General features: G+C 43.0%; 1 protein-coding gene across 1 annotated transcript in view; it reads right to left on the reverse strand.

Moving 5' to 3' along the window:
- Window positions 1-372: 372 nt before the first annotated feature.
- Window positions 373-25,228, reverse strand: part of ESYT3 (extended synaptotagmin 3) — a 33,147-nt gene continuing 8,291 nt past the window's right edge. The window contains exons 2-23 of the mRNA XM_054381255.1: window positions 25,129-25,170; window positions 24,149-24,283; window positions 23,545-23,621; window positions 17,465-17,531; window positions 16,772-16,861; window positions 15,682-15,737; window positions 13,670-13,790; window positions 12,541-12,714; window positions 11,966-12,048; window positions 11,422-11,470; window positions 10,709-10,798; window positions 9,831-9,893; window positions 9,663-9,731; window positions 8,384-8,449; window positions 7,299-7,385; window positions 6,341-6,490; window positions 5,392-5,828; window positions 4,211-4,300; window positions 3,508-3,639; window positions 1,937-2,042; window positions 1,274-1,323; window positions 373-409 (exon numbers count right to left, since the gene is read on the reverse strand). Coding sequence (XP_054237230.1) covers window positions 373-409; window positions 1,274-1,323; window positions 1,937-2,042; window positions 3,508-3,639; window positions 4,211-4,300; window positions 5,392-5,828; window positions 6,341-6,490; window positions 7,299-7,385; window positions 8,384-8,449; window positions 9,663-9,731; window positions 9,831-9,893; window positions 10,709-10,798; window positions 11,422-11,470; window positions 11,966-12,048; window positions 12,541-12,714; window positions 13,670-13,790; window positions 15,682-15,737; window positions 16,772-16,861; window positions 17,465-17,531; window positions 23,545-23,621; window positions 24,149-24,283; window positions 25,129-25,170 — 2,271 coding nt within the window. The remainder of the gene's footprint in view (window positions 410-1,273; window positions 1,324-1,936; window positions 2,043-3,507; window positions 3,640-4,210; window positions 4,301-5,391; window positions 5,829-6,340; window positions 6,491-7,298; window positions 7,386-8,383; window positions 8,450-9,662; window positions 9,732-9,830; window positions 9,894-10,708; window positions 10,799-11,421; window positions 11,471-11,965; window positions 12,049-12,540; window positions 12,715-13,669; window positions 13,791-15,681; window positions 15,738-16,771; window positions 16,862-17,464; window positions 17,532-23,544; window positions 23,622-24,148; window positions 24,284-25,128; window positions 25,171-25,228) is intronic.

Below are 25,228 nucleotides of genomic sequence, written 5' to 3' on the forward strand. Positions count from 1 at the left end.
GACTGGGAACCTGGGGAGGTAAAACTTCCAATCAAAGTAAAGGACAGCTGTCAGTCTAAAATATCTCCAGGTATAACACTTCCTTAAGAGAATATTCGTACTTAAGGGTTCTTTGGGAGAGTTATGCCAGAAACAGCAAAAATAAAGGGCTTATTCTTTAGGGATAAATTATACCCACTGTGTGTGTTGGGAGTTTGTTTGACTGGTTTTGTTTTTTTACTTCAATAAGGACTAATCTGATCATTAAATTTACATCTCCTGAGCTTGAGACTGCTTCAAATTTGCAGTGACTGTTCAAAATATTAATTACAAACCAGATATGTACATTCATATAAATCTGAAAAAGTAGTAACTTATGTACATGAGACGAAATCAGTTTTTCTTGCGTCTACTCCTTGTCAGCTCATACCTGCAAGACAGACACAATACATAATTAGAGTAGTTTAAGACTTTCTTTAAAAAGTTTTAACTGACAACAGAAAGAACCAGGGCAGCCTTATTGTTTGTGCTTCATAGGCACCATGGCAAAGGAGGCTTTGGAGATGGCCTCACACTTCAGCTCTTTACCAGGAGCTTTGGATGTGTTGTTTTTCTCCTAGTCCCATAACTGCTATATCTGTACATGAGAATGACACCAGCGTCTCATTCTGGTCTGGAGTGTGGTTTTCCTACCCCACTGGCCAGTGCTGGCTCACTGCCTGTGTGGATGGCAACCTCCTGGACTACCTGCACTGCATTCCTTGGGCTCCACTGAAGGAGAAAGAAGGAAGAACTTCTGCTAGTAACTACAGATGTAGAAGGGAAAATAAAAACACAGTTCTTAATCTTACCCTCAGACCAGTGCTTAAGGTTTAACTCTAAACCACAATAAACATAGAAGCAAAACTGTAGGTGGCTTATTATAATAATTTCTATAAATGCTTTGTAATTAAAGTTTTATCATATATATATATTGCTGATCAGAGTATTAGTCAAGATCTTTATCCAAGTAAAAATTTGTTGCAAGACTACTTTAATAAACATAATTCTTTTACTTATGTGTCCCAGTGGCTTTTATGGTAACATAAAATATGCTGAAGACTGTAATTGACATAAAGGCCTCTCATTAAAACTGTTTCACAGGGCAGGCATTGCAGTAGCAACTGGCTTAGCACACAACTTAGATAAAACTGCCAGATTAGTTCAAGTTAGTCTTGTGTTTGCAAAAAAAAAAAAACAAAACAAAACACATTCTTCCTGCAGGGTTTGGAAATATACAGCGATGAAAACTTACCATTGTGCAAAGCCTTTTATTAAGTCCTCCTGTGACAAGTCAATCCGCACCTTTAAAAAAGCAAATTTCCTTTGTACATTATTCCATGTACAAATTGATTAGCTAAGGTAGCACTGCTCCCCATTCAGACCTGCTGTCAAGTCCTGGGGCTGCAGCTCAGGCTCAAGGGAAAATGAATTTCCTGTACTCACAGGACACAGACATTAGCCAGCCTCAGCCCCACAGCCCCTCTTCCTTAGCAGCACTACATGGAAATTTATCTGCTGCTACAGAAGTAATTCTAGTTTACTTTTCACAGAATCAAAGTTGTTCACAGAAAGCTTAAAGCACTGTTGGCAAATTCTGGGGTTTAATCACGCTTCTGTCTCAGCTTTGTGTTTGCACTCTTGGAGCCATTCCCCAAATGAGCAGCAGCAGATCCCAGGAAATGTGTTTTCATTTCAGGAGCACCCTTCTGAAATGAAGCAGCACAGGACACAAATCACATGAAGCCACACAAGCTTCCATGTGGATAAAGCCTGATTTTAGGTGGAAATCTGGCAGAGAAAGTTGTTTCCAGATTGCTAGTCCTGCTACTGAGACTTTAACTGCATTTCAAGGTTACAGGAATTGCTCAGACTGTTCAGCCCTATTCAACCAGTAATGTTGCTGCTTTCAACTTACTTTCCCCAGCTCCTTCCTTTCCTGGGAAATGAATGGCTTGCTGTTTTTCACTGCAATGTCCAGCGTCCTTTTCTTTACATCTTCCAAAGATTCAAAGAATTCAAACCTAGAATAAAGGTTTGAAAGAAGAAACTGAAGTCAGCACTTAAAATCCTGTAAGAATCAATGGCCAGGATACAGTGACAGAATGCAGCATCCATGGCCAGAACTTTTAACAGAGAAGGAAGACACAGTAATGGCAATTCTCTGTAGTTCAGATTTTATTCACATTGTAAGAAATCTTTTTCAGGCCTCATGAAAGACTACAGCACTGCTGTTAGACTGCTCAGTGTGCCAGGGGGAAGGAGGAAAACATGCATCTGTGATGAAATGCTGCTTACCATCATTTTCCCCCTTCATGAAGCTCAGCATGTTTTCCATGCAACCTCCATTACTCAGAGGAAATAGGTTAGCCAACCCCCCGAGTTCACAAAGTAGGCTTAGACCACATTAAGACAAGGACTGAAACCTGTGGCAATTACATTTTTAATAGCTCTGATTCATGCCTCTGGCAGAACAGCTAGTGTCAAGTGAGTTTTGTCCACGCTAAATCATTGAAGTTCTGCCCACCTGAATAGCTTTTCCTCCAGTCAGAGCTGTAGAACAGGTAGTATGTTTTGGAACTGAGCATTGCTCAACCCATTGCACCTAATTGAGGATGTAAAGGACACGTCAATACCAAGGATGAGGAAAAAGATGCTGCTCCCCACAGCTGTCCTGGTACTACACATCAGTGGAGTTACATGAGGAGGCAGAAGCAAAATCTACAACTCTAGTTTTTGAGCGTTAAAATGAAGTATTTTTAAACCTTTTCTCCGTTTCTGTTCTGTGCTGACCTATACAGAAAGGACCCAACACAGGCAAAACCTCAGCCACCCAGGGTCACACAATAGTCACATATTTTCATGTGTCTCTTCCTCTAAATACGGGATTGAAAACACCTCTCAAAAGAGCTCTGCAACCAAGCATTACTGTATTTGTCTCTATTTCAGTGGCAGAGCTGTGGACATTACACTATCTGCAAGAGGTAGGAGGATTTTACTCTGCTGCCAACAGCTCTCAAATGACAAAGAATAGTCCAGTCTCAAAAGGCTTTATATAATTCTGCCTTTCACTTTTGAAAGCTGTCAGAAGAAGCATCAGGCAAAGAAGTTACAGACACGGAAGTAGGCTTTAGGAGGTACCCAAGCAGAAAGATTGCCTGTGCAATGACAGGGAGTTACACCCATGTTACTCCTGTTACACAGGAGTTACAGTGTCTGTCTGCACAGAAGCAACAGATGAACCTGACCCTGCTAGGATCAGGGAAGGGATAGGAAGGACATATGACCTCCTACAGTGGGACAGGCAACATCACACCAGAGCAAGGCCAGCACTAAGTACTTCAAAGCTAAAGTGCCATTTTTTCCAGAAGACCTGCAGATGTTCATAAGACAATCCCTAGGAGTCACAAGAGCATACTTTAAGGAAGGCCTTTCATTCTACAGAGGTTATAACTATCTCAGCAGCAATCATAACTAATATTTTCTTACTTTTCATCATATTGGGGGTTCAGAGTTTTTTTCTTAACAGAAGTCTTCTTCCTGCTTGACCACCTTCTATCCGGAAGCAGGTATATACGAACGTATGGATCAACTCCACGATTGGAAGTGGGCACTAAGTTTCTGTTAAAAGAAATGCAGTGTTGACAAGTAAGGCAGGTTCTTCCATTTTAATACCTTGTCTCTCTTAGACTAACCCTTCACGAGTTCATGGGCCAAAAGCTTTTATCTTGGGAGCTGGAACACAAAATTTTAAGCACATGAAATAAAACAATATTTTCATTATCGAGTGTGCATCCCTTTATTTGCATTCCTAAAATAACATATAAAAACACAGTCATAGGTGTTAATCCTTGTCAAGATAGACATCATGACATCCCAAGACATACATCAGTTGTCAGTGCTGTTCAGAGGAAGCTTTGGGTGGATGAAAGTTAAAGGATCTCTACTGCAGTGAGCACCATTCACCAGCCACTCTCAGAGACCTGCTACTGGCATTGACCAGAGCTGGTGGTTTCCACATGTCTGGGCTTAGTAAAGCTGCATAGACTGAAGTCAGCCAATGCTAACACATCTTAGCTGGGCAGCTTACACTTCACATGGTCCTGCTCCAGCTTTGTTGAGAGTCTGACATGAGGTCAGAGAGCGCTTTCCCTTTGCTTTAGAGATAGACACAAGCAAACCTCAGGATTACCTGCAGCCGTTCACCAGCACAACCAGACTCTGCCGTACTGAAGCGTATCGCACGGTCAGCTGGATCTCTCCCAGAGGCATTTCTGTCCCACTGCAAGACAGTTGCACAGTCAAAGCTTTTGAATACAGCAGTTCAACTTGGTGATGTGTTTTCCACTAAAAACAACTTCTAGGGAACTGTTCTTTCTGGCATTCTAAGGTTTGCTATCTAGAGAGCAGCTGGACCAGAGAGAGTCCACATTCACAACACTCTGTTAGTGCCAGCACTGCCTTGCTGGCCTTCTGTATAGTGATTTAATTTCAGCCCACAGCAAAAAAAGCACCTACTTGGTCTGCTGTACATGGACCAGCAAAGTACAGGTCAGCACATTACACAGCTCCTTCAAGGACATCTGTGTATGCAAACTGGGACTGCATGTTATTAAAGTGGTTTCAAATTCAAAATATTGCTTAAAAATTGCCTTTTTTTTTTTTTTTAATTTTCTTTTAAAATGAAGTCCTGTTCAGAGCTAGAGAATTTGTCAGTCCAGAAGTACTAGATTGAACATCTGGAGCTGGGTTTGATGTTCAGATTGATAATTGCTCTGATGCTCTGTTAATTGAGATGGACCTTCTTAACTACTTCAGCCCAGTAAGGATTCTGCTAGCTCCATTCTGCACCCCAGGAGAGAGAGATGCAGCTCTCCGCCCTCCTCAACAGAAAAGACTACCTGCAGCCTGACAATTGCACTGGAAAGGACACACTCACACACAAGCACACCTATCCACTAAAACTTTGTTCACAGCATTATGAGGGTCTCAAAGCTTTTGGGATAAAATGCAGCATCCAAAACTTTAAGCAGGCAGAGATGCTTATGAAGAGTTTGTTTTTACAGAAGTGGAAAATTCAGACTTCTAATCTCCTAAAATCATGAGTGCTATGATATGCTGTTAAGCAATATAAAGCCAACACATGGGCACTTCTTGGCAGAGCCAGAGAGCAAATGCTGTCACCTGATGTGCCAGTCACCCTGTAATTCACTTTGCTTTTGACTGGAATACTTGGCTCTCAAATCACCTCACGAAGAACTGACCCAAGACTCCAAATGATTTAGCAGACTTGGCTGTTGCATGCAGTTAATTCCACATATAAAACCTAAACCTTCCCAAGAGAGGAACAACAGAGCTGGAAGAACCACCTACTTATGAAGGTCCAGATTGCTGCTACTTAATTCAAAGCAAGAAGAAGGCAGAGAGCCCAGGGAAGTGACGCTGGGTGCAATCCTCAGTTCCTGCACGACTGGCAGCGTGGGCACTACTGCAGCTCTGGTATGCAATGCTGCTGCTGGGTGATGCTCTGCATTTTGCTCCCGCTCTGTTTCATTAAGGCTGGCAGCAGTTTCACTTGGTGCTGCTGAACTGCCATTTGTGTCCAGGTCTTCCCTGCTGTCCTGTTTTGGCAGGGATTCAAGTGCTGCAGAGTCTTTGCTCACTGGGGGTACTTTTGAGACTTCTGGTTGCAGTGTGGAGGCAGACTTCTGGTGGTTTCCACCCTTCTCCACAACACGCACGGGGCCATGCTTTGAGACATTAACACCAACCTTGACCCTTTGCGGATCGGGTTCTTCAACGTTGAAAGCCTAAAAATCACAAGGAAGACAAATGAATGCTGCTCCCAAAGCACTGGGGTTAATGTCTGCATTACCACCTGGGATGAAATTTCACAACAAAACAGTAACAGCAAGAACCTGCCATTAGAAGTGGAAGAGGCCTATGGGGTTAGCTGTGATGTTCTCTTCCCTTATCCTACTCTGTATGTATTTAACAGGGTCTAAACGCTGACCAAGAGCAGTGAGAAAACAATTCCTAAGCATTAGTCTCTCTTACTATTTAGCAGCTTTGATTCCCCAGTTTAGATTTTCTCACTCCAACTCTTTGTTGTCGTGATAAGATTTTCAGCAATGGCACCATGCTAAAGTTTAAGGAAGCCTCAGGTGTACTTCTCAGCTGCACCATAAACTCTTAATTGCACTTAAAACACCTTGTCACACTTTTGCTTTATACTTCACACCCACTTTTCATCTCTTTTGTCTGGTTAGAATTGGATGCTTCTGCAGGGGAAGCTGAATGAATATGGCAAAGAACAACTTACCCGCAACACAAGTTTCATCTTAATGAAGCTGTCTGAACTGGAATGGTCCAGCTGAAATCTCTGATCCAGAGTCATGTTTGGGTCCTTCAGTAAGTGTGAGAGGCATACCACTGATGTACCCAGGGCACTATCCCGATCCTTGTCTTTTATCTAGCAGGGGTAGAAAAGTTTTTATTAGATGGCAATCTGGAAAGCATGCCACTGGGAACAGCGAGGCAAGAAGGTATTTCAAAGATTACCTTATTTACCTGAGGACATACTATCTAGTATGGTGACTTCCAAATGAGTGATGAGAATATTTCAGGAGTGTACAAAACTGGTTTGAGTAAAAATCTCATCAGGAACTGCCTTAGCAGAAAAACTAGGCCCTGGGATTTACTGGACTTATACTACTTGCTTTGAGGAAAATGTCCTAGGCAGTTGGGATGACAATTGGTCTAAACCTTTACAAGCTTTTTAGGGAACAGTTTACTTAACCTCAATACACCTTCTAAGTTAAAATCCACTTCTGTAGCTGAATGAACAGCCACAGAACTGGCTGTGACTGCAATGACTGCTATTGAGATACAGGATTTCCTAACGAGCCAAAATACTAAGATAGAGAGACAGGACTCTGGTTGAGAATTGAGGGCTGCAGCATCTGACATCAAAATATTCATGGCTTTATTACACATAGTTCTGTACAAAACCTTCTTTGTACTTCGCAGCCAGAAATGTCCCATGTTTTGAACTAAGATTTTATGCATTACATGACCCTAGAAGTAAAGGCAGCTAACATCATTGCCTGTGCAAGGACAGGTGCTTCTGCCACCTTTCAAGTAGGAGGACCCCAGGACAAGCACACAGAAACAATGAGCACTGAGATCACACCCACCATAAAAGAGGGGTTTTCCTACAGATGCACACTCAGCCTTCCAAAGGAATGCACATCTTCAAAAGGAAAAGGCTTTTCTCTCACCTCAACATGGAGTGACTGGGACTGGGCACTGTGGACAAAGAAGGTGAAAGCCTGGCCCCACGTGGGATCTTTGCTGAAATTGCAGGTCTGCAACAAGGAGATCATGGCATGTACATTAGCTTACTCTGTAAGCAGCAAAAGAATACTTTGACACTGATTATCAAAGAGACTCACGGTGACCCTCTTTTTTATTTAGTGATACTACACTCCAGCTATATGGTGAGAGTGAAATTTCCAGGTCAGACATGTGCAGAAGAAAAGTCTCTGGCAAACCCAGAACAAGCTCTGCAGGGTGTGGAAATGCTGAAGAACAAGTCTAGTGAGCTGCAGTTGGCCCCAGTCAGTGCTGCGTGGACCAGAAGCCTGCTTCACCAGCAGCAAGGCACCACTCCCTCTCTCTCACCTCTCCATCCAGGGAGTCAGAGTGCTACTTCCAGCCTGTAGGCATCCAGAACCAGCTCCCTAAGCTGCAGTGAGCTGGCAAAGAAGGGTAGGAAAGCTAGAGGCAATTTGAGGAGCGTAGAGCTTGTGGGAACAGAAGAATGGCACAGCTTTAGCACCATCCACTTCAAGGATTAAAGAGTATGGAAAGCACCTGAGGGGACTGTGGATGGGGCTGCTCCATACACCAGCTGCTTCCACTAGGCCATGAGTGCTGGCAGCTAGGAGAAAGGAGCAGGGGAAAGCTAGAAGTCTGACCTAACTTGGGAGAGATATGTTATGTGGTGGGGAAAATGAAAAGCCCAAAGAAGGTTAAAATGCAAGCAGAACCAAATTTCTTTATGTGAGCTAGACTGGAGACCTGTAATTTTTAGCTCTTCAACCCATGTAGACCTAGAGTTTTAACCAACATGACCTCATGGCCATGAGCACAGAAACACATATCTCTAAGAGCAGCTCATCAGACACCCACTAACTGCTTCCACATACTGCTGACCCCCACCTTCTGGCCTCTGCAGCTTTCACCCGAACTACAGCTCTTCCTGTCAGCTTCATGAGCCTCACTCTTCTTGGGGGCTACTCAGAGGCAGTCACCCACAAACCAGAAAATATTTAAGGAAAGCAGAGGAGTCAAACAGCCTCACCTTACTTTTCTGAGTCTTGTTTCCTACTGTAAGCAGAACAAAGGAGGAAGGTTCTCGCTCCATCTTCTGGCATTTTACACAGAAAAAGGAAAAAAAAAAAAAAAAAAAAAGAAAAAATGAGACACTTATAGTTTACAGCAAGCAACATCAAACCACTACTCTTACTTGACATAAGTTTCTGGAAAGCTGACCATAGTTTTCAGATGCAGAACATCTGAAGACTGCAGTAGACAGGAAAGACTCCAGCCTTACACTCTACCATCTAGAGTACACATTTAAGCCAGAGCTTTATGTATGTAGGTTTTGACAGGGGGGCTGTTAAAAATTTGTGAGAAGTTAGGAGGAGAGACAGAGAAGAGAGCTGAAGGCTCAGTGGGAAGTCTTCATCATTCCTGAATGAAACAGGACTCTCAGAATTGGTTTTCCAGGCTCAGGACTTGCTGTAAAGCTGCTAGAAGCAAGAGTTAAATGTAACAGCTCCTTTCCAGAAGTGCACCTCTTGTACTGGGCTTCTCTGCACTAATGTGGGAGAAGTTAAGGCTGAGGATCTGGTCTTGGCACAGCATTGTATATTAGGTGGATACAGAGAAGTTTAGAGTAAAAGACTACTGAATGTGACGTCTATCACAGTGCTGGTAACTCATCTAAGTGTAAAGAGGGGAACTACTCAGAGAAAATGGGAAGCTTTATCCATTGCTCAGAGCTGTGGTTATGTATACCTTGGTCAAGAAAAAAAAGAGACAAAGGCATTCTTCTCTATACCCACCATTTACATGACAAATGCAGTATTTTTGGGGGGAAAGAAACAAAAGCAGACAGAGGAGGCATGAATGACAGAGAGGCTTCTGAATCCCTCTAAAAACTGAGGGGGAAGGAATCTGGTGATCAGGGCTCCAATGCACAGAAAGGTTACCAAAACCAAGCGTATACTTCCCATCCCAATGTGGGAAGTCAGGCTGGAATAGCTCAGCTTGGAAAGAACCATTGCAGCAGCAGAAAGGATAACATGACTTGATCTGATGTCTGGAGGCTCTCAGTCCAAAGTGTAAAATAAAAACAAAGACAACCATACACACAATATTGCTGCACTACATTTCCCCTTGGATCTCATAGACTTTCACTGGGGTGAAGGTGGGTTTGCAATCACTATTTTGAACTCCTGGTCACTTAGATTCTGCCAGTGGAGAGATTCTTTTTAACCACAGCTAGTTTCAGTTGCTATGATACCGCATAATCCAGAATGCTGTTTTGCAAGCATGGGAGAAAACATAAATTTTACCTTGAGGTACTTGTTATTTTTGATCTTCTTTGCTCCACAGTCACCATTCGAATATTCAAAGTGGTTTTTCTGAATTAGGGAAAAAAAAATCATTTAAAAACAATTAATTTGTGGGCTTTATAAAAAAAGGTTAGGAGTGAAGGCTGCCTGCACGTGGTTTGTACTTACTGGAAGGTTAAAGGCGCTGTCCAAGTAGACTATTAGAATAGCTGTAGACAGACCCTTCTTATCCTGTGAAGGCCAAGAAAAACAAAACAAAACACAAGGTAGGTGTGATCATCCATCAAGGACAAGGTAAAGGCACAAATTCAAAGGACAGTTTCTGAAATCAAAGCAGCTCTTCACCTTTCTCCTCAAACTTGCAGTTTAGAGGAGCACAAGCCTGACAGCACTAAGCAGACCAGCAGGAAGAGGTGTAAATCTTTACAATTTGCTGGCCTCAATGCTCTCCAATCTCTCTAGTACAGAACTGGTTGGATGCCCCCATGCAGCAATACACCTAAAACCATGCTCAACCACATACATCAGCATCAGTAATCCAGCATTAGCAGAACAAAGCCTGGGAACAAATGCTCTTCACTACAGTGTAACTTGAATGCTTTTGATTATGAAGCAGCAGCATCCTTGGGATATGGGTTTTATTCAAGCAGTTCAGCCGGACAAGGTAGACACTGTTTGGAGCCATGGCCCTACCAAGCACTTTTGCTGGGTTTTTGTCTAAGACTAGTGCATTTTACAAACAGGGATCCTTCATGAAGACGGACAGGAAACATTATCAGAGAACTGTGAGAGGCCACTGTGCAAGTGAATCAAAAAAGCTTTGCTAAATCAAGTAAAAATTGAGACCAGATCTCAGTGACTTCTGAATTACCAATGGATCCCAGGGCAAGCAAACATCCTTCCTCTTCAGGAGGGGCAGACCAGAGGAATTCACACCAAAACTTGGTCAGACAAAAAATAAACTCTCATAAGTATGCCTGAGGTTCCTTTTGTTGATTACTGGACAGAGATCAGAGTATCTGAATCCTTTAAGTAAATCTACTCACCTCATGCAGCTTTTCTTGGTCATTTACTAGTGAAAGCCACTCCAGTTTTAAATGCAAGTGTCCACTTGTTGTCTTACTTAAGGGAAACCACTAAACAGAGACAACAAAGAGTAACTATGAGGCAGAATATTTTTTTTAGATATATATATATCAAGGTAAAACAGATAATATAAATTCTACTTTGAGTGCCTCAGCTTGCATTTTTAACACTGAGATTGCAGCATGTCCATTTACTTAGAAAAATATGAAAGATACCCATACACAAGCAAAGCAAATGGTTATTTCCAACCAGCAGCAGTGCAAGACAGGCACCTTGGCACTGTTTGTAGAGCGCTGGGTTGCACAATGAACCACAGTAAGATCAGATAATTTCACCCCTCAGCAATCAAACTGTTTCAGCAAACTTTATCTGTAGTCTTGTACAAAATATTTGGTACATACAGGACACAAGATACCAACACGAGATACCCCACACTGCTGGCTCAGCGCAACCTCAGGGCTGTCTAGGGTTGCCAGCTACATTGCCAAAATTTTTTCAACAGCTACTGCAAGTTTTCTGAGGAGCAAAGGTACTTTCTTTTTTGTGAAAACAGCAATGCAAGTGTTGAAGAAAGCTTTATGAACACAGAAATGTGGTAGCAGAGAGAGAAGACAGAGAAGTACATGTCAGCATATGCCACTAGCCACACTTAGAAACGAGCTGTGATCTTTACCTCATCAACAGTTCTGTCATTCATTACATCCACGAGGCTTATAAGCAAGCTGAAAGACAAAAAGCAAATGTTCAGTGCATATTGAAGCATATAGAATACAGCTGCCTGGGGAAGCAGAAACCACCCTCACATCGATTCCAAGTAACTACTTCTCCACATTACCCGTGTGTGTGTGCTGGAACACACACACACATACTTCTAGTATCTCCCTCTTGAAATACAGAATCACAGAATCAACCAGGTTGGAAAAGACCTCAGATATGATCAAATCCAGCCTATAAATACTTGCAAAGCTAAACCAAATCTGAAATAAATCTCGAGTGGTGTAGTAACTATCACTTCTAAGGGCTTCCTAGGATTCCCTACACCAGTCTGGCAACATTCTCTGCCTTGTTTAAAGTTAGTCGCCCTAGGAACTAATAACTTGGTATCAATATCTGGACAAAGGGAATAGCTTCTTTCAGTATTAAATTTTTGGTATGACTAGTCTGGGTGTCGTGTTGCAGAGGTTACTGCACCACAAGCAAAGGTCATGCTAATTTACCTGCCCATAAAGTCATCTTTATCTGGATCTTCATCATATAAATCCACTTCTAAGTCCTGACCAGGCACTTCATGAACCACAAACTGGAAGAGAAAGAGGTATTTATTAAAAACTAAAAAGTACTGACATAGGTTCACACAGCCTCAGACTGTGGACAACAACATGACATTTCACAGCTGCATAACACATTCATGGCTAATTGCATTAACAAATACAATTGATTATAGGTCAAAATATTTCAGAACCAGTTTACTTGGTTCTGAACTGAGTTAAACCTCTCAAACTGGTATTCCTGATAAGCAAAAAATCAATGCTAGAGCAGCCTGCAGCTGCACTGATTGATATTTAAAGCAGTATTTTGCACCTCCTCCAAAAACCCACATATGCAAATCAGATCAACCTGAATGACACTTCAAGTTTGCAATGTAAATCTGAACTTAAGGGACAGAAATGCCTCAACCAGCTAAAAAGGAATTCCACCTGCTCCAGTGCAGTCAGCTAAGAGAAGATCCTCCAAGCACAGGGATGTAAACAGCTGTGCACCCTACAGATGGAAAGATCAAAAGATTCAGTACCTCAAATGTCTCATTCCAAATGGGATTAAGATCTCGGGAAACTGTCTTGCTTCGGTACTGCACCGTGCCAACGCGAAGAAGAGCATATGGGTCAGACTTCCCCCTGATTGCACCAAGGAAACTGTCTTTCTGGACAAGGTTTTCAGCTTCTAGCAGATGAACCCTTATTACTCCCTGGATAAAAGAAGATATAACACCGGTCATGAGAATGCAAACTTCAGGCAATTATAATATGCTACCTCCTAAAACTAGCTATTTCAGGCAGCAAGGGTAGTCAGCTTGGCCAAGGTATCTATTTTGATGCAGTGTATTTCCAGTGACAGCTGTATTAAAACACTTTCTTCACCATTTACCTGGAGGGAAAAAAAAACATCCTGAAACAGATACATAATCCAGATAATTAGGTAGAAAATATTCTTCAATTTATTTTTAAATCAGGAACATACATATGCACACAGGACTGCAGCCACAGTCAAATCAAGCGTAGAATAGAGATCAATTCCCACTGACTGAAGGGAGAACTAAGCACCCATTGTCAGGTTCTTATTTTACTGCAGAGTGGCCATTCAACTTCAGTTTAGTGGTGCAAGTTTGCCATAGGGGGCATCCCTTTGCCCTTCATTTGTATTCACCCATATTATGAGTGTATTAGGTATTTGATGGCTAAAGGAGACTGAAGATATGGATATGTTAAGCATTTAGGAGATTTGCTGTCCTGGTTGTTTTTTTATTCTGTAACAAAAAGATGCCACCCTTTGAGCTCATTTTTCACAATCCTTCACAGCTTTAATAAAAAAAATTCATCAGGCTGACACTCATTGCTCATGTATTTACCTTCTCTAACTGAGGATCTGTGGTATTCTCAAACGAGACTAAAGGTTTAATTTACAAATTAACTCTGTATAAACAGACTCTTATGTCACGTGGAGAGGGTAGGACCTCCCAGTCCCCCCCTCCCCCAGACTATGAACTATCCAACACCTACTTTCATATCCCTGAAATATTACTTTCGTACCCTGAAATAAAACCAGGTAGAAATAGCTGATGCAGGAATCTAAGACACTAAGCTTGCATGCATCCACACTGCACACTCAGGTAGGCTAACACTCACTGAAAAAAACAAACTCACATGTGGGATAGGGAACCTCAGGTGGGCAATGGTCATGTTCTTTTTCAGAGGTACTGTGACCCTGTTGGGTAGGACCAGTCGTGAAGCAATGAAGTCTTGAATGAGTGAGTCTGACATTACACTGCAAGTGGAGAAAAAAAAAACAAAACACAACCTAAACCTCTGCAAGGGATTACAGTTTCAGCTGGAATGAAAGAATGAGGCAGAGCAAAAGAAGTGAGCACTGTAAAACAAGGGATACAGCATACCTTCCCTCAAAGAGTTATCAAACATCAAACAGGCTGCCCAGGCAAATGGGTGAGTCAACACCCCTGAAGGTATTTAAAAGATGTGTAGAAGTGGCACTTAAGCACATGGGTTTTGGTTGGACTTGGTCTTTTCCAACCTAAATGATTCTTTGGTTCTTTGAAAGAATGCTTTCTTAGAAGTGCACACGGGCAAAAGAAACTCATGCTTGTGACATTTGGCTTAGAGTAAGGGGAAATGTGGCAGACAGTTAACACCAGAACCAATCTCCAAGGGCGCATGTGGATCACTGTGGAAGGTTAAATTGTCTTCTATCAGTAATCTGCATTCTCTTGAGCTGAAGAAGAGAATATGAGCGTGGAGCAGCCTCTTGAGATCTCTTTCAACTTTATTCCCTACTGTTCTGCAGATAATCACTATTGCCTTGTGTCACACATGGTGCAGTGTCCCCTTGCAGGCAGGGATGTTCCACTCTAGGGTTACTAGGGCTGAATTTGGCTCAAGTGTCCCTGCTCTTGAGTCTCAGGGTACACCCAACTAAACACAGCTTGTACATGAGGACAGATGACTACATCCATTTTTTTTAACTCTCTTAAATAGACCTAATTAATTTGAAAAGGAGAGCAGCTCCTGTTCAACCTGTACTTCAGCCTGTTCACGGTCAGGCTCCTCACTTTCATGTGAGGTGCTGATGAACAAGCAAGGGTTTCCATGCTCCAATCTCTGTGAGAGAGCCAGGGAATGAAAATTTAGGACACCAGAGTTGCACTTAATTATATGAGAAGCTGTAGGTTGGAACACCTACATACCTTCTCCCTGAAAGAAGTAAGGAAACTATCTTAGAAAATAACAGATTAATTCCTCTGATAAAAACTGGAGTTCTCAGGGCACATTTCAGGGCAAATGGCCACTCTGCCCTCAAATTAAGAGAAAAGGAAAGCTTCCTCTCACTCAACATCAAAGGTCTTCAGAGACCTTTTAATACATAAACTGGCACCTAAAGTAGCCAGCCACTTCCTATGAGTCTGCAAACCATGAGCTGCAGGAGAAGAGAGGGGGAACAGAAGCATCTGCATTTGCATTTAAAGGGAGAAACACTGTGACCAAGTATATTCTGCTTTTGCTTAAAGGAACTTTCTCCTTACACTAAGGAACAAGGACAAAGCGAATCTCCAAACTGCAGAAACAGTTTGACACAGTATTGAAACCCACAAAGATTTTCTTTCTTGCTGTGCAAGTTTTATGTGCAAAATCAACTCAAGAGGCACTGAGGAAGAGCTACATTTTATGAAGAATCTGAAGGGTGAGCAGCCGACAGAAAGAGAAGAAAATTTCTCCATCTAAAACCAGTGCAGGTTTCTTTATCATGGATTGTATTTCAGTTCATCAGAGGGACTGCAACTCTGTGATACTTTGCCTTTTCTTTCTTTAAGGTAAACAAACAAGCACACTCTGCCAGACTACCTTTGCAAGTAACTGGTACATGGGAAACAGAAGGTCTTTGGGTTTAGTTCATAGACCATTGTAGTTTGAGATTTACTATTTCCATCCTAAATTAAAGAAGCAATGGAACCTATTTTGGCAGAATGCAAAAGCACTCTCCTGAGGTTTTGCAAACTCCATAGCCAGGTGTGATGACATGACTACCAGCACAACACCTTTCACATACCCCTCTTGAGAACAACATTGATAATTACCAGAAAATGCCATCCCAACTTCCAAAGGCTTTCTAAAGAAGAATGAAGTGAAACAAAACAGACACTCACTTAATGCCTGGGACATCCAGGAGGTTGCTCATTCCTGCCCAGTTGATTTCCAAATGCTACAAAATGATCAGGGAGAAAAATTATACAATACCATTACATTTTATTTCAGAAGAAAGGTAGAATTTAAAGGAGAAACAAGTGCTTCTAAACCAAGGCCAGCTAGTTAAAGAAAGAAAAACCTACACAAGTAAGTGACTGCATCTATCCATCAAAACCTACAGCTGGTATCAGTTCCCTTACCTGTTTTAGGTGCCATACCTGAAATGAGGGCATCGCTGGGACTTACCTTGCAAGTACACTTGCAGATGCTCTGGTGTCCTGTGTAGTAAATCCAACAGCTCTACCTAGACATTGAAATTGTTTCCTCATCCTTTCACTTAGGGGTTGGCCTATGCCCTGGAGCAGGGGGATTTACAACCACCACCTGAATTCAAGTGTCAGTGTTTCCATTCGCAAAACAATTTTTTTTTTCATGTCCTAAAATAATGCTACTACATCTAAACACAAAAAAACACTTCATCCAAGATCAAAAATGTATGACTTCCATGAACTCAAGCAGAGGACAACCCACAAGCATACAAAGCTGCATGCTGTAAGATAACTGGTTCATACAAGACTAGAAGGTTTCTCATCTTTTATTAAACCACAATTCCACTACAAGGCACATGACCTTAAACAGGCAAGCTTTCAAAGCACAACCATGACTGAATGATCTCCAAGATGATTTTATTTAGAAGCCTGTGAATGGGAAAATTCAAAATCCATTTGCCAGGGACCTTGCAGCAAAGACCTAAGAAATGGTTCCTGTGCTATCACCATTGGGAAGTCCTCCTATTCTCAGAGTGATGCAAGTATTTTTTAAGGTACTACTACAAAAGAATAGAACAAAGTCATCACCTGCTGGAGTCCAAGAGGTGCACTGAACAACCAGGAACTGACTATTCAAACACCTGTCCTGCGAGGCACTCACAGTTATGCCATTGGGGTTACCAGTAACAGACAGCTCATGTCACTCACTGAAGACCTATCCATGCACTAAGACAGAAGAAGGAGGAAGAAGGCTGCAGAGTGCAGTTCACCACTGACTCACCGGTTTCTGCATAAAAAACAAGGTCACTGCTCCAATAAATGGTGCATCAGTTAGAAGAGGTTCCAGTATCACCCGCAGCGTCCCATACAACTGCAAACACAACGGACCAAGGAGAAAACAGTCTGAAAGTGCTCTCAGGATGCAGCTTCAAAAGTGCAAACTTTTCACAGATGGAGATAATTTTTAAAATCATAATTGAAGTAACTTTATTTAGAATGTAGTAACAATAACCTCCCCACACACACACCTCAAAGCAGTGTTATTGATATCTGGCAACGCTTTCCAAGTTAGTGGAACCTTTGCAATCCTGACTGCTTCACAATGGAGTGATCTGCCCAAACAACACTGAAAGAATAGGTTGTTAGTCTAATCTACACCAGTTTATGAACACCCTGGCAGAACTGACTCTTTCAAAGTTCTCTAACAACATGGAGCTCCTCTGAACTCCAGTGTCAGAAGCTGGCTCACAGCTCTAGCGTTCACCTCGTTTAAAAGGCACCTTAAGAAGCTTAAAAAGGGTATTTAAGTGTTTTATGTGGAACCATCATTTCCCCAGCCAAAACACAAGGAGACAAAGCAAATCACTCTAAAAATCCTAGCTGGTTGTTTGCCAGTTGTCATAGCCTTCCCATTGGGACAATCTGCCTCCTACCACACAGAGCCTTGAAGTGGCAAGGTTAGCACTGCACACACCTGTATGCCTTTCACTCCAAGATTAAATTTCGATATGTCCATGTGAATCTCGCAGTCTCCTATGTAACTGAAAGAAAATTCTCACATTATTCCACAGTTTACAATAGTGCAATGGGAATTTTGGGGTGGTACAGAGTATAAACGAAATCAGTTTCATTATTTACAACACGACCCCACAGGAAGAAATGGATTTTCAAGCAACTGAAAAGGGAAAGTTGAGCACATACTGAACAAGGGTCAGAGCTGCACAAAAGAAACCCTGCAGTCAGCTGCTCAAAGCAACATACGTATTTCACAGTATCACACAGTACATCAGAGGCTGGAAGGGACCTCAAGAGATCATCAGGTCCAACCCCCCTGCCAAAGCAGGATCACTTAGGGTAGTCTGCAGAGGAATGCATCCAGGTGGATTTTGAAAGTCTCCAGAGAAGGAGACTCCACAACCTCCCTGGGCAGCCTGTTCCAGTGCTCTGTCACCCTCACTGTAAAGAAGTTTCTCCTCATACTGAGGTGAAATCTTCTATGGTCAAGTTTCAACCTGTTGTTCCTTGTCTTATCACTGGAACCACCCAAAAGAGCCTGGCCCCCTCCACTTGACACCCACCCCTCAGATATTTATACACATTGATGAGATCCCCTCTCAGTCTTCTCTTCTCCAGACTAAACAGCCCCAGGACTCTCAGTCTCTCTTCACAGGCGAGATGCTCAAGTGCCCTAAGCATCCTCCTGGCTCTCTGTTGGATTCTCTCCAGCAGGTCTCTGTCTCTCTTGAACTGGGGAGCCCAAAACTGGGCACACTATTCCAGGTGTGGTCTCAGCAGGGCAGAGTAGAGAGGTAGAAGAACTTCCCTTGACCTGCTGGACACACCTTTCTTGATACATCCCAGGATCCCATTGGCTCTCTTGGCCACAAGAGCACATTGTTGTTCCATGGAGAACTTGCTGTCCACCAGCACTCCAAGGTCTTTCCCTATGGAGCTGCTTTCAGCAGGGCAGCCCCTAACCTGTACTGGTACTTGTTGTTATTTCTCCCCAGATGTAGGACCCTGCACTTGTCCTTACTAAACTTCATGAGTTTCATTTCAACTCCAGCTCTCCAGCCTGTCCAGGTCACGTTGGATGGCTGCACAGCCTGACAGGTGTCAGCCAACCCCCCCAGTTTTGTATCATCAGGAACTTGCTGAGGGTACTCTCAATGCCCTCATCCAGGTTGTTGATAAAGATATTGACCCAAACTGGGCCCAGTACCAATCCCTGGGGGACACCACTATTTCAAGTAACCATTTCAAGAGGGGGACACCACTATTTCAAACCATTTCAAGGTTACTTTTCCATTCTAAGACTAGCAGCTGGCTGAGGCAAGCTTGCTCCAAGGAGGAAATTGACAGGCTCATTCAAAATTCAGTCACAGGAATTGTCCTCTTGCTCCTTTCTCTGCCAAAGGCCTGATCCCATGCCACAAACCTGGTGACCCAGCTCTCAGGCTGATACAGAGTCATCCTGACATTACATATAGGGTCCTCACCTTGCCCATAAGCAAAAAGGCCATAGATGACCCTTGCCCACAACCCAAAAGCCCACTTGAAGGACAAGTATCACTAAAAATGACCTGATTTCCTTGAGGCTGAATTAAAAGATAATGACTAAGATCAGATTTTGGTCAGTTGCCATGGAGAACACCAGGCTTCAAATGAAACAAATGCAGACTGCGGTACTTTGGCAACTTGGAAACCATCTTAGACGTTTACTGAAGTACAAACACCACCTTATGCAGAAAGGGATAGCCACTCCCCAGGGAGCAGAACATTGCACATTTGTTGATGCCTCTGGCAGAAAACAATTGAAGGAAGCTACCAAGTTCCCCTTCAGCTCTCTCAGAAATAGCTCTTTCTGGATGCAGACACAAAAACACCCTGCAGGTAAAGGTGGGTGTAAAGGTACCACAGCACAGTGAATGTGCTGTGCTTGCTTCCTGCATGCATAATTTCACTCCATAATCAAAGAAAAAGGACAAGATACTTGCTCTGACCACATGCACACAGGCATATAGTTCAGCAGTTGCCACTACCTGACACTGTAATTTGGACATGGACAGATCCTCTACTCCAAATTAAAAAAAAAAACTGCCAAGAATGTGTAACTCTCTGATTTTGTCTCCATGTTTGCAAGCAAAGTTCTCAAATATTTGTTTATGGATAGTCACTTAATAGAACTTTAAAAGCTCATAACACACAAATTAAAGCCTTTAATGTTGGAGGATCATTTCTTAAATAACCAGCCTCACAGGCCATGCCAAAATCCACACAATCTTCCTTATAAGCTAGTCGTAACATTAATTTGTAAGTTTGTTAATTTCCACAGTTTTGACATTATCTTACAGCTCATTACATTGGGTGCTAATAGAGCTTTGCCACAATAAAAGTTCAAATGAGAAGTCAAAAATGAGTTCTTCAATTTGCAGCAATTAATCCAAGAGGATTTCATTCAGTTGTTGCCAGTGTCCAACAAAGTTGCAGTGTTTCAATTTACAGCCTTTATGCTATTTCACACGGTTAACTCTTCCCAGTCAGTCCCAGATGTCTCTTTTCTCCAGCAACACTTCAATAGATGCAGTTGTGATTTCGAGTCTAGATGCCAGAGAAGTCTTTACCCTTTTTATCAGTCCTCTAAGCTGTGACAAAATTTACATCATTTACACAAACTGGGTGCATCATCTCAGGAACAGAGCAAAAGATTTTGCAAGGAGGTTTATAGAGCACCTCTCCTCGGCTTTGCCAAAAGCTCTCTGTGCCTCACAGGTAATCACCTCTGAGCCTTGGGTTTTATGCCAAAAACCTCCAGTATAGGCCTTTCAGATGAGACCGTGAAGACTGTAATGATACAGTGCTCTACAAAACTATTCTCAGTGTATGCCTATGTACGTGTAAGCTACAGACACATAAGCTGTTGCTAACAGACTTAATTAAAGCAGCTTCTCAAGTTCTTTTGATAACTCCACTCAATACTAGATCTACTACATCACTGGCTCTCCTGACAGTTATTGCCCATACTGGTAAGGGACCCCTAAGGGCTATTTTTCCACAGTTCCCAAGCAAAGGCTCTAAATTGTGATACCACATGTGGCATGAGCTGCATGCACTGGTGAGCCAGCCAACAAGTCATGCTCATGTGGGTTCACCAGAGAAGGAACTCCCACAAAATTACAGCTAGCAAGCAGCAAGGCAGAGGAGTCATGTTTGTAACATGCAGACACAATTAATCCTTTGATAGCCACTGCTGCATAACTACACCTCTCTGAAACATAACTCGAGAGGAAAGTCAATGACTGTGACCTCAGCATTGCAAAGTGCACCACACTAGCACATCACTCTGCTCTTCAGAGCTGTGTGGACATAGCTCTGTGGACAAATCCAGCCATTGAAATCTCACCAGCATGCAGTGACTGAGAGGTAGTGCAAAAGGCAGCAGGATAGCTCAAGTTCATCTCCTCTAACCATCTCTTCTCCAAACACCAACTGCTCTAGAGCACACACTGCTATTCATGTAGCTAAGCTGTTTCAGAACAAGGGTTTTGCCTTACTCCAGAAAGAAAACAGGATCACAGGATGTCAGGGGTTGGAAGGAACCCAAAGACATCACCGAGTACAACCCCCCCACCAGAGCAGGACAATAAAATCTAGCTCAGGTCACAGAGGAATGCATCCACATGGGCCTTGGAAGCCTCCAGAAAAGGAGACTCCACAACCTCTCTGGGGAGTCTGTTCCAGTGGTCGTGACCCTTACAGTAAAGAAGTTCCCCCTTGGGTTGAGGTGAAACCTCCTGTGCTGCAGCTTACATCCATCGCTCCTTGTCCTGTCCCAGGGAGCAAGTGAGAAGAGCCTGTCCCCTCCCTCCTGACACCCAGCTCTCATTAAATCCCCTCTAAGTCTTCTCTTTTCCAGACTAAAAAGCCCCAGGTCCCTCAGCCTCTCCTCATAAAGCATGTGCTCCAGTCCCCTAATCATCCTCGTAGCCCTCTGCTGGATCCTCTCCAGCAGGTCCCTGTCCCTCCTAAACTGGGGAGCCCAAAACTGAACACAGCACTCAAGATAAGGTCTCACCAGTGCAAAGTACAGGGGGGAAACTAGAGATCACCCATTTCTTTGGTTAAAGGAGAAAAAAAAAGGTCATGTTCCTTGGCAATCCAGAAAAAGGCAGGTAAGTAACAGCAGTGCTTACAGATTTGGTGCTCCCCATTCCTGGAAGTAATCCACTACCTCCTGCAGACACTGCAAAATGCCCAACACCCATCTTAGCTGAAGAAACTGCTGTTCATGTATTAAGAGAAGCTGGGTCCTTAACAAAGCTCAGGAGAAGACTCCCAACAGAGACACAAGGTAGTCTAAACACTCTTGTGTGAATACAGAAATGCTTGGGTTATCAGATGGCAGTTCAGGCTAAGTTATCATCAGGATGAGGAACAGAAGTGTTTGGCAAGTTTGGAGATGCTGAACGATCTGCCAGAGGAATGAGGAGGTGGGGGAATCCCTCTGCAGAGGATTCTTAAAAGACTGAAAAAAAGAGTATGTGGGAGAAGCAGCCTGGAGAAGTTTAACAGAGAACAACCTCCTGCAAAGCCTTGAAGCTGTCAAATCCCTCAATCTCAACATGGAAAGCACTCCTGATTCGCCAAAGGCCCTAAAACTGGTCTGCCTGTTACAAAGAGCACTTCACTGACAGTACTGAAGCACAACACCTTCTGGCTGAACACCAAGCATGCCACTTTGCAGAGAGCAATGGTGCTCTGCCAGGCCTGGGGATGCTGCCATGCCATTGCCACATTAAGCAGCAGACAGAGTTCTGAGCAGCTCTGTGCTGTTGCCAAGACACTGTAATTTCACAGTGCTTTTCCCTCACAGTACCATGAAGAAAAGCCATTTAAATAGGCAGCTCAGTCGCCCACTAAACTTACAGAGCTACAGCAGCATGCAAGTGGCAATTCTCCCTGTAATCCCACTCTGCAGGCTAAACCAGGAGAGAGTTTAGCTCTGCAGTGGCTCTGATGTTTACAAAACACACAAGCTCATTTAAAACAGCCTGGGAGGTATCTAATGTTTTATCTAATTTTGTTGTTGTTGCTGTTGTTAAATAGAGCTAGAGGCAGTTTTCTGCTCAAAGAACAGCTGTAGTCAAAAAAAGCAAATGTGCTAAGTGGCACAGGAAACAAATGATGAGTAAAGTAAGAGGACTAATCTAGAGGAAGGAATTAAAAAATAAATAGCACAAGTAGTTCTGGAACTACTGCAGAGGTTGGACTCAACAGGAACCATAGAATCAGTCAGGGTTGGAAGGAACCACAAGGATCATCTAGTTCCAACCCCCCTGCCATGGGCAGGGACACCTCACACTAGATCAGGCTGGCCAGAGCCTCATCCAGCCTGGCCTTAAACACCTCAAGGGATGGGGCCCCAACCACCTCCCTGGACAACCCATTCCAGGCTCTCACCACTCTCATGGTGAAGAACTTCTTCCTCACGTCCAGCCTGAATCTCCCCAATTCCAGATTCATTCCATTCCCCCTAGTCCTATCACTACCTGATAGCCTAAAAAGTCCCTCCCCAGCTTTCTTGCAGGCCCCCTTCAGATATTGAAAGGCCACAATAAGGTCACCTTGGAGCCTTCTCTTCTCCAGACTGAACAACATAGTGGGGCATCTCCATGCCTGAGAGCTGTCAGAGCAGGAAATACAGTTCTAAAACTTGGGTTCTTATTGCCATGAATGGCAAAGTCAAGGGGCACATTCGTTATACCCATGGTAGCAGTGATGGGCAGCAGTTATAAACCAGAGTAGGTAACACCTAAACCTCTGCAGGTGACCCTGCTTTCTGATTTAAAGACTGATGCACATCTCCTCACTTCTGTAAGTTTTGAGGACATCCAATGAGAGGACAGATTATGTCATGTAATACTACATTAATATGAGGACCTTTCCACTTCATGCTGATCTTAGTGGACTACATGTCCAGCACAACAACTCACATACAGGTGTCAGATGGGCAGTGAGTTAAGAACCAAACACATAACAGTGATGCAATGTTACCATATCTGCAGGTCTAGGATAACTTGTCTCCTATTGATTTCTTTGGTGTAGGCTTTTATTCCATTGATTCTAGGGCACTGAAACAAACAAGACAGGCCAGAGTTAGTATCTTCCAAGCTAAGCCCAACTGAACAGTCCTCACTTCAGTTCAATCTCACTTCAATCAATTTGAGAAGCATTCATTAAAGTCTTTGCATAACTGCATGTAAAATACAAAAAAACCACACACATAGCTCCCTTAAAGAGGTAATGTGAACAGCACTGCCAGTTCTCAGGTACAGGGCTGGTGGCAAGCAGCGCTTGCTACAAGGCTTAGGAAGCACTGAAATCTCCTGTTGCAAGGTACAACAGCAATAAATGTGAATATGTTGCCCCTTTATCTCCAGTCCCATGATACTGACAGCCAGCGGGAAGGGATTAGCCTCCTATATGACTTTTCCATCACAGAGAAAACACTGAAGTCAAGATGAGGAGGACACAAAGGAGGCAGCAGTGTTGTACCAATACCATTTTGTTAGACATCAGTGCTATTAAAGAGCTGAACATCAGACTTCCCTTGCATCTTGGGAGATGAACTGCAAGAGTTGCAAAGGCTTCACGCTACCTTCTCGCCGAAGTGAATCTTGGTAAAGGTGCACGTTTTCAGGTGCATGTGCTTTGCTCTGATTTTTGGTTCAAGGACTTCTTTAAATGTTTTCTCCATGATTGTCCCAAAGTATGGCCAAGCCTGTACAAGGATCTAAAGAACAGCAAAAGCAGAAAACAACTGAACATTCTTCATATAAAGTACCTTTTGTGGAGAAGCACACACGTATTACAGGACACCTGGCTATTAATCTCTGTCCTTTCAAAATACCAAGTCAACTTTGTGTTCTTAAGTCATCACTAAGGAAAGATCCATCTCACTTCCTCAGAAAAGGAACCTGAGGAAAATCCCTGAAGGAATGGAACTGGAGGGTGGAATTTCAGCATCACCGACTCTGTTGGTTGCCTCTAGGCAGCAAAGCCCAGGGTGAAAGTCTCTATAGCACAATAGTTCCTAATTATTCTTAAGTGTCACAGTGGTCCCCTGAGTTAGGTTTATGTACGGAGGAGCAGATGAGCTTTTACATCAAAAAGAAAGTTTGCTAAAAAGACAAACAGGATAGTTACAGGATGCTCATTTGCACATTCAGCTGTTCTGTTTTGAATTCTGCAGAGGCTGGTTGCAGTGAGGGCTTGACTACACCCGCTGATGGGAGGACCTGCCTCAGCGCTATCTGGGATCCTCTGTGGTAAGAGAAGACGCCACTACTTTTGCTAATATAATACAATAGAGACAGGTATCAATATACATAACAATCTATATACACACACAACACACTTGTTGGGTTTTTTTAGTCTCAGAGTTAAGTGATGTGGCCAAATTGATCCAACTTGTGGCAACTCTATACTGAAGTGGCTCCAAGACTTAAGTGCAGACACTGATATGACTAAGCCATACTGTAATGACCTGATAACTTTCTCAGACTTGGCCTGCAGAGTTTGTGCTGCAATGCAGTTCAGAACAGAAGTCCTCACAAACTGGATTTCAGAGCTCCTCACCTTGTTCAGCCACTCCACTCGTTCAACATCAGGGAAGTGAACCTGAGTGCAAAGAAAAACAAAGTGAGTGCCACGTGCCATCTGTTTCAGCATACTGCAA

This window comes from Indicator indicator, chromosome 5 (assembly GCF_027791375.1).
Source record: "Indicator indicator isolate 239-I01 chromosome 5, UM_Iind_1.1, whole genome shotgun sequence".
NCBI lineage: Eukaryota > Metazoa > Chordata > Aves > Piciformes > Indicatoridae > Indicator > Indicator indicator.